This window comes from Artemia sp. Qi Xiang Cuo, chromosome 7 (genome assembly GCF_049724085.1).
Source record: "Artemia sp. Qi Xiang Cuo chromosome 7, ASM4972408v1, whole genome shotgun sequence".
NCBI classification, from domain to species: domain Eukaryota; kingdom Metazoa; phylum Arthropoda; class Branchiopoda; order Anostraca; family Artemiidae; genus Artemia; species Artemia sp. Qi Xiang Cuo.
The window spans coordinates 82,357,666-82,367,944 of record NC_142800.1 but is presented as its reverse complement, the minus strand read 5'-3'; the positions used below and the strand labels follow the sequence as shown (position 1 = coordinate 82,367,944).

General features: G+C 31.6%; 1 protein-coding gene across 1 annotated transcript; it reads left to right on the top strand.

Moving 5' to 3' along the window:
- Positions 1 to 661: 661 nt before the first annotated feature.
- LOC148950765 (protein CFDP2-like) lies at positions 662 to 1,864 on the top strand. The gene has a single exon (XM_089091940.1). The coding sequence runs from the start codon at positions 662 to 664 to the stop codon at positions 1,862 to 1,864; it is 1,203 nt and encodes a 400-aa protein (XP_088948066.1).
- Positions 1,865 to 10,279: the final 8,415 nt, after the last annotated feature.

Below are 10,279 nucleotides of genomic sequence, written 5' to 3'. Positions count from 1 at the left end.
AGAATGATCATGACCAATCCGATAAATGAGGGCTTCAAATCCACAAGCTTTTTGAATAACATTGTCTTCTTAATGACGGAATCCACACGGACAAAATTAGATTCGTAACCAAAAGTTTTAGTTATTACGACACCACTGCATTAGCAACGATAGTTTCGCTTATTCCTTAAAATTATACTATAAGCAAATGTAATCAAGAAAAGGAAACGGGTCATTTTAATGGCCTTTGTGTTTTTCGAAAGAAAGCGTTAAACATACATACCTTTATCAATAACACATACCATATGTAAATAGTTGTCTAACTTACAGCCATTACCCTGTGGGTTGTGAGGGGGTTGACGTCACCAAAGGCATAATTGCTTGATCTTTCAACAATTCTGAAGAAAATGGATGTCCGAAAATTTGAGTAGATGCCCATATTGGAAAATACTGGGCTGGGGGGGGGGGAATGTTGGTGGTGAATGGAGCTCGTCCGGAGGGATCTAAACTTTGTTTGCTGACCACGTGCCACTGGATATGGGGCTTAAACCCTTAACTAATCGCTTTGAATAGGGCCGCCCCAACCTCATGGGTGCGGGTGGAGCCCATCCCAGGGTTTTTTAATCAGAACCCAGGCCTAGGGACGGTTGAGCTTGCGACCCTCCTCCTGAAAATAATTGCAATGAAAAGAAATGTAGCTCAAGCCTCGGATCTTATTGGTTTTAATTTATTACGACCTCGGCGCATCCCCGGACAGCCTTTGAGCCTTGCTGACCAAGGTGGGTTGAGAATAGCCACCTGGATTGTTTTAACCATAAATAAGCTGGAATCCAAAGACCTACTAGGGCTGGAGATAGTAAGATGTGGGATTGACATACTTGGAATGACAGAAACACATTTGACGGGATCAGGCGATGACGAAATCGCCAGTAAAGGTCACGGGAGGATTTGGTCAGGTCAAACCTCCAGTAGAAGCAGCTGTGTAGGCCTGTTCTTAAACAAGAAGGCAAAGAAATGCCTCATATCCCACAACCCAATTTTGGATAGACTACTCACTGCCCGCTTCAACCACAAGCATGGGACGATGTCGGTTATTGTTTGCTATGCACCAACAAATGTCTCCTCAGAAAACGAAAAATACAAGTTCTACTCAGCTCTGACAGCTGCTCTATCCCGGATTTCCCCTCACGATGTTTTGGCCGTGGTGGGTGATTTCAATGCCACAGTATCCAACCCCAGCGGAGCTTTTAAATCTGTAGTTGGACCGGTTACCCCTGGCTCGTTGAATGAAAATGCGACCCAACTCCTCCAGCTGTGCGCTATGCAAGAATTGGCCTTTGGCAACCCCCTGTTTTACAGGAAAGACATCTATAAGTCAACATGGTATAGCAAAGATGGGCGAACGCGGAAGATGATTGACTATATCATAGTCAACCAAAGATGGCGCTCATCAGTTACGAAACAAAGAACATATCGTGACGCTGAGATAGGGAATACAGACCATCGATTAGTTACCGCGAACTTCCGCCTGCGTCTTAAAGAACGGCACCAGCCAAAGTTACACACCCAGAAACTAAAAATTGAGGCATTCCACCAAAAGTGCTCAGTTGAAATTCAGAATAGGTTTGAATGCCTGGATAAACTTGTTGACCCGGACACGTCCTGGAATACTTATAAAAAGGGTGTACTAGTGGTTGCCACTAACACCATCGATCGTCTGATGTATTCAAAGAAGCCTTGGCTATCTAAAGAAACACTGCAAATCATTAAACAGCGCCGGAAAGCGCGGTTGGCCGGAGATATGCCCTCCTACAGACGCCTAAACGGGATTAGAAACAATGTTATTCACCATGATAAAGAACAATTTTTTGATAAAAAAAGCTGAAGAGCTAAAAGATGCAGCACGGAAAGGTGACGTCATGCCGCTTTTCAAGCTTGTCAGAGACTTTGGCGATGGGAAACCACCAAAGATAGGCGTAGTTAAAACCGTCTCTGGTGAAATGCTAGAAGATGAAAACACGCAACTTGATCGATTGAGGCAGCACTTCGCAAAGCTATTAAACGCCGAAAAAATCAACGTTGACCCCAACCTAACTACATCCACTCAGCAAACAACATATAAAAATCTACCAGAGCCAGATCCTCCCTCGGTAGAAGAGATACAAAATGCCCTGCGGAGAGTGAAGAAAAACAAGGCACCAGGAACTTGCGGGATCATCGTCGAGCTGCTAAAGTTTGGAGGACTGGCAATGCTACTTTGGCTGCACGTGCTGTTCTCCCTCGTCTGGTCAACCGAATTGATACCTGAAGAATGGAAGGAAGGGAAGACCCTTCCTCTATGGAAGCAGAAAGGTAGCCGTAGCGATTGCTCGAATTACAGAGGAATTACCCTCATATCAGTGTCTGGCAAACTATTCACTATGACGTTGCTTGATAAGAATATCCAGTTCATTCGTAAGTGCCGCCGGATTGAGCAGGCAGATTTCGTTGCCAATAGATCCACGACCGAGCAGATATACACTATTCAACAGGTCATCAAGAAAGCTCGCGAGTTCCAGCGTACTGCATGTATTGCATTTGTTGACTTTAAAGCAGCTTTCAACTCAATCGATTGTGAGTCCCTTTGGCCTGAACATTTGAACATTATAAAAACTAATTTTAAAGGTTTCACAATGTTGGCATTCATATGCAAGTTAAAGTTTACGAGGCATATAGGATCTAGGCCACCAAAATAAATAGCCCAGAAGACAAGACACTTTTTTATAATGCTGTTTTAAAAGTAAAATAATTAATGAATGTTATTGCGTTATTTCTCTAAACTTTAAAATCAAAACCTTAAAAAAGCTGTTCCCCTAAGAAGTTGATTTAGCATTAATCTAAAGAAAATTAAATAGAAGAAACAAGTTTTTTAAAACGAAAAGTTTGGAGTTAGAAGTGAAGTTAGGTTAATCTTAATGAAATATACCAAAATATAACGAAAATATAATACTTTATTAACAAAATTATGGGAACTAAACCGGAGAATTATGGAAAGCAGGCCCCCCAGAATGCATAGCTGCCAGTAAGAATCGCATTGAAAGGATCTCTGCCTTCTGCCGTCACTACCGCACGCCACATGTATACAGCTAGATATGACTTCAAATGATGGTGGGCTGTACTTTGGTGCTGTTTATTCTTCCACTTTGTAGAACCTTTCATTCTCTCTACTAGTTGAGGAGATGCGTCGGTTTCTGGCTCGACAAAATTATAAGCGTGATTCAGAGTCAAGTGCGTGAATTCTGATTGTTCCAGCTCAGCTTTGTTGAAGCCCCTCCAACAATCGGAAACGATTGTTGATTCTGGCTCAATGTTTATCTGAATTTGTTGAAGTAAAGTTACTGCTCTTCAGTTGGGGACCTCCACTAAAAATCTGCTACCGGTGTTCCTGCACATATACTCTCTATCACTATACATTGCAAACTAAATAAGTTTTATGGCTATATTCCAAGAGACGCAGTCCAAATATATGTGTGTTCGGTATAATACACAAGTAACAAAAATTGAAGACAAGAATAACTAAATATAACACAAGCACCTCTTTAGGTTTCACTAATTGGGATTTTCTTAGACTATTTCATTTGTGACATGGAAGCAAGCGGATTAATTGTACAGTCCCGTTATGTAATCTGTTTGGATATTGCTGAAGCTAATTTTGCAGCCAGCAAAACCAAGTGTTTTAACTTCATTTTAAGCCCCTGTCCTGAGGGCTACGGGGAGTTATCATTCTCTAAGCCATGGTGGCTGGACCTTTCAAATATGCTGAACAAAATGGATATTTCCAAGTTTTTATTGCATCTGTTTGGAAAAATTATGAGCATAGGGGGAGAATAATTCCAGTCACTTTTGGCTCTTAAAAAGGGCACTAGCATTTTCAATATCCAGTCGAATGAGCCACTTTTGAAGTTTCTACGACAACTCTTCCTACACAAAGTGCCCTGGTCAGAAACAGAAAATTAACACGCTGTGCCAGCATCGCTCTTTACTTAGCTATTGGAGAACATTTGATTTAATATGTATGAATTAAAATAGAACAAAGTGCACCAGGAATAATTCTTATGGGAGAATGCTTGAAACATTGAAATTGAATGGAAAACGAATAAATGATTAAATAAATATATCAGAAGAACTACTTTTGATCATCCTAATTGTGATTCTTTAGATTATTCATCTCCGACATGGAAGGTAAAACACCAAACTCTTAACTAAAACTAAACTAAACTAGAACTCTAATTGAAACTCAAAGGTAAAACATCAAACTCTTAACTAAAATTAAACTAAACTAGAACTCTAACAAAAAAAAGTCTAAGTTAAGACTCTAAGCTAAAACTCGAAACTATTAACTAAAACTTAGCCAAACTAAAACTTTAAGTACAACTCTAATGTATGACTCTAAGCTAAAACTCGAAACTCTTAACTGTAAATAAAATAAAATTCAACTCTAACTAAAACTCTAAGCTAAGACTCTAAGTTAAAACTCTAAACTCTTAACTAAAACTAAACTATACTATAACTCTAACTTAAACTCAAAGGTAAAACATCAAACTCTTAACTAAAATTAAACTAAACTAAATTAGAACTCTAACAAAAACTCTAAGCTAAGACTCTAAGCTAAAAACTCTAAACTTTTAACTAAAACTAAACTAGAACTTCAACAAAAACTCTAAGCTAAGACTCTAAGCTAAAAACTCTATACTCTTAACTAAAACTAAAATAAACTAGAACTCTAACAAAAACTCTAGGCTAAGACTCTAGGCTAAGACTGGGCCGAAAAAGAAAATATTTGGCAATCAGTCATCTTTCCTCCACCGAACGCATCCTAACCATTTGAACCTTTATCTCTCTATTAAACAATTCGTGGTAACAAACTGTAAATAAGGAGGGACTCGGCCGAATAATAATCAGCATCAAAAGACTCTAAGCTAAAAACTCTAAACTTTTAACTAAAACTAAACTAAACTAGAACTTCAACAAAAACTCTAAACTAAGACTCTAAGCTAAAAACTCTAAACTCTTAACTTAAACTAAAATAAACTAGATCTCTAACATAAACTCTAAGCTCTGACTCTAAGCTAAAATTCTAAACTCTTAACTAAAACTAAACAAAACCATAACTCTAACTAAAACTCTAAGCAATGACTCTAAGGTAAAACACAAAACACTTAAATAAAACTAAACTGAACTAGAACTCTAAGATAAGTATCTAAGCTAAAACTCTAAACTCTTAACTAAAACTTAAATAAACTAGAACTTTAATTAAAACTATAAGCTATTACTCTAAGGTAAAACTCTAAACTCTTAACTAGTAATAAACTAAACTTCAACTCTAACAAAAACTCTAAGCTAAGACTCTAAGATAAAACTCTAAACTTTTAAATAAAACTAATATAAACTAGAACTTCAACTAAAACTCTAAGCTATGGCTCTAAGCTAAAACTCTAAATTCTTAACTAAACTAAACTAGAACTCTAACAAAAACTCTAAGCTAAGACTCTAAGCTTAAAAACTCTAAACTCTAAACTAAAACTAAACTAAACTATAACACAAAGCTAAGCATTTAAGATAAAACTCGAAACTATTAACTAAAACTTAACTAAACTAATACTTTAAGTAAAACTCTAAGCTATTATTATGAGATAAAACTCTAAACTATTAACTATTACTAAACTAAACTTCAAGTCTAACAAAAACTCTAAGTTAAGACTCTAAGCTAAAACTCTAAACTATTAAATAAAACTAAACTAAACTAAAACTTCAATAAAAACTCTAAGCTAAGACTCTAAGCTAAAAACTCTAAACTCTTAACTAAAAATAAAATAAACTAGAACTCTAACAAAAACTCTAAGCTAAGACTCTAAGCTAAAATTCTAAAATCTTAACTAAAACTAAACTAAACTAGAACTCTAACTAAAATTCTAAGCTAAGACTCTAATTTAAAACACCAAACTCTTAAATAAAACTAAACTAGAACTATAATTTAAACTCAAATGTAAAACATCAAACTATTAACTAAAATATAACTAAACTATAAATCTATAAAAAAAACTGTAATATAATACTAAACTAAACTATAACTATAACAAAAACCCTAAGCTAATACTATAAGATAAAAACTCTAAACTTTTAAATAAACTAAACTAAAACTTCAACAAAAACTCTCTCTAAGCTAAAAACTCTAAACTCTTAACTAAAAATAAAATATACTAGAACTCTAAAATAAAATATAATCTAATAATATAAGATAAAACTATAAACTATTAAATAAAACTAAACTAAACTATAACTCTAACTAAAAATATAAGCTAATACTATAAGCAAAAAAATCTAAAATCTTAACTAAAACTAAACTAAACTAGAACTCTAACAAAAACTCTAAGCTAATACTCTAAGATAAAAAACTCCAAAATATTAACTAAAATTAAAATAAAATAAAATTCTAATATAATAATCTAATATAAAACTATAAAATATTAACTATTACTAAACTAAACTTCAGCTCTAACAAAAACTCTAAGATAACACTCTAATCTAAGAATCTAAACTCTTAACTATTACTAAACTAAACTTCAAATTTAACAAAAAGTATAAGCTAATACTATAATATAAAACTATAAACTATTAAATATAAAAACAATAAAATAGAAATTATAAAAAAAATCTATTCTATGAAAATAATATAAAATATCTAAAATCTTAATTAAAAATAAACTAAAATAGAAATATAAAAAAAACTATAAGATAAGACTCTAATCTAAAACTATAAACTCTTAACTATTACTAAAATAAACTTCAACTTTAACAAAAACTCTAATGTAAAACAATAAAATCTTAACTAAAAGTAAACTAAACTAGAACTCTAACAAAAACTATAAGCTAAGACTCTAACCTAAAACTCTAAACTCTTAACTAAAACTAAACTGAACTAGAGCTCTAACAAAAATTCTAAGCTAGGACTCTAAGGTAAAACTCCAAACTCTTAACTATAACTTTGCTAAACTATAATTTCAACTAAAACTCTAAGCTATGCCTCTAAGCTATAACTCTAAATTCCTAACTGTAACTAAACTAAACTAGAACTCTAACAAAAACTCTAAGCTAAGACTATAAGGTAAAGAACTCTTAACTAAAAATAAACTAAACTAAAGCTGAAAGCTAAGTCTCTAAGCTAAAACTCGAAACTCTTAACTATAACTTAACTACACTACAACTTTGAGTAAAACTCTAAGCTATGACTCTAAGCTAAAACTCTAAACTCTTAATTATTGCTAAACTAAACTTCAAGTCTAACAAAAACTATAATATAAGACTCTATGATAAAACTCTAAACTATTAACTAAAACTAAACTAAACTAGAACTTTAACAAAAACTATAAGCTAAGACTATAAGTTACAAACTATAAACTCGTAACTAAAAATAAAATAAACTAGAACTCTAGCAAAAACTATAATCTAAGAATCTAAGATAAAATTCTAAACTATTAGCTATAACTAAACTAAATTACAACTATAAAAAAAACTATATGATATGACTCTAAGTAAAAACACCAAACTATTAACTAAAACTAAACTAAACTAGAAATCTAACTTAAACTCAAAGTTAAAAAATCAAACTATAAACTAAAATTAAAATAAACTAAAATAGAAATCTAACAAAAACTCTAAGATAAGGCTCTAAGATAAAAACTATAAACTTTTAACTAAAACTAAACTAGAACTTCAACGAAAACTCTAATCTAAGAATCTAAGCTAAAAACTCTATACTATTAACTAAAACTAAAATAAACTAGAACTCTATCAAAAACTCTAGGCTAAGACTCTAAGCTAAAATTATAAACTATTAACTAAAACTAAACTAAACTAGAAATCTAACTAAAACTCTAAGCTATGATTCTAAAGGTAAAACACCAAACTCTAAAATAAAACTAAACTAAACTAGAACTCTATCAAAAACTCAAAGCTAAGTCTCTAAGATAAAAAACTCTAAACTCTTAACTAAAACTAAACTAAAAATATAACTCTAAGCTAAGCCTCTAAGCTAAAACTCTAAACTATTAACTAAAACTAAACTAAACTAGAACTTCAACAAAAACTCTAAGCTAAGACTCTAAGCTAAAATATCTAAAATATAACCTAAAACTAAAATAAACTAGAACTCTAACAAAAATTCTATGCTAAGACTCTAAGCTAAAATTCGAAACTCTTAACTAAAACTAAAATAAACTAGAACTCTAACTAAAACTCTAATCTAATACTCTAAGGTAAAACAACAAACTCTTAACTAAAACTCAACTAAACTAGAACTCTAACTGAAACTCAAAGTTAAAACATCAAACTCTTAACTAAAATTAAATTAAACTAAACTAGAAATCTAACAAAAACTCTAATATAAGGCTATAATCTAAAAACTATAAAATTTTAACTAAAAATAAAATAGAAATTAAAAAAAAACTCTAAGATAAGACTCTAATCTAAAAACTCTAAACTCTTAACTAAAACTAAAATAAACTAGAACTCTAACAAAAACTCTAGTCTAAGACTCTAAGCTAAAATTATAATCTCTTAAGTAAAACTAACCTAAACTAGAAATCTAACTATAACTCTAATATATGATTCTAAGTTAAAACAACAAACTCTCAACTAAAACTAAAATAAACTATAACTATATAACAAACTCAAAGCTAAGACTATAATCTAAAAAACTCTAAAATCTTAACTAAAAATAAACTAAAAATATAAATCTAAGATAAGCCTCTAAGATAAAACTATAAAATATTATCTAAAACAAGACTAAACTATAACTTCAACAAAAACTCTAAGATAAGACTCTAAGATAAAAAATCTAAACTCTTAACTAAAACTAAACTAAAATATAACTCTAACAAAAACTCTATGCTAAGACTCTAAGATAAAATTCTAAACTCTTAACTAAAACTAAAATAAACTAGAAATCTAACTAAAACTCTAAGATAAAACTCTAAGGTAAAACACAAAACTCTTAACTAAAACTAAACTAAACTAGAGTTCTAACTGAAACTCAAAGGTAAAACATTAAACTCTTAACTAAAATTAAACTAAACTAGAACTCTAACAAAAAAAGTCTAAGTTAAGACTCTAAGCTAAAACTCGAAACTCTTAACTAAAACTTAGCCAAAAATAAAACTTTAAGTAAAACTCTAAGGTATGACTCTAAGCTAAAACTCGAAACTCTTAACTGTAACTAAACTAAACTTCAACTCTAACTAAAACTCTAGGCTAAGACTCTAAGGTAAAAACTATAAGCTCTTAACTAAAAATAAACTAAACTAGAACTCTAACAAAAACTATAAGCTAAGACTCTAAGCTAAAACTCGAAAATCTTGACTAAAAATAAACAAAACTTTAAATTTAATTAAAAATATAAGCTAAGACTATAATCTTAAAATATAAATTCTTAACTGTAAATAAACTAAACTAAAATAGAACTCTAAATAAAACTCTAAGATAATACTATAACATAAAAACTCTAAACTCTTAATTCAAACGAAACCAAACTAGAACTCTTACAAAATATCTAAGCTAAGACTCTAAGCTAAAAACTCTAAACTTTTAACTAAAAATAAACCAAACTAAAACTCTAAGCTAAAAGGATGGGTACTTCAATTTGTAAAATGGGTTTAGGACGGTCACTAAGAAAGGAACTTGCTCTGAAATACCCTTTGAAAAGAACATAACATAGCATAGCATAACATAACATAACATAACATAACATAACATATCATACTATTACATATCATAACATAGAATAGCATAACATAACATAACATAACATAAGTTATGTTGTGGGTGAAAAAGGTAAGTACTTCAAGTTGAAAAATGGGTTTAGGATGGACATTAAGAAAGGAACTTGTTCTGAAATGATATAATAAAGCCTATAAAAAACCGTATATGCCCCCAGGGCATAATTTACAACCCTTGCCCTAAGGGCTGTGGTGGACTGTCCTCGAAAACAAAATTTCTATCTGGAAATCAACTACGCTGATCAAAATGGCTATCTCAAAATTTTTATTGGATGTGTTTTGTGAAATGGTGGATGTGGAAGGGGTGTTAGTCACCTTCCAATCACTTTCGACTGTTAGAAAGGGAATTTAAGCACGTATAACGATTGATTTTTTGCCAATGAATATTGAAATGATTTTTGAATCTTGTGTAGTTGAATGCTCTTTTCCAAATAATCGGAAGTTTTTAATTGCAGTTATTTACCGTACTCCGTCATCCAGCCAGATAT

What these genes read in the sequence shown, in the direction of transcription:
- LOC148950765 (XM_089091940.1), top strand. Translation starts at nt 662, where the DNA reads ATGAAAAGAAATGTAGCTCAAGCCTCGGATCTTATTGGTTTTAATTTA.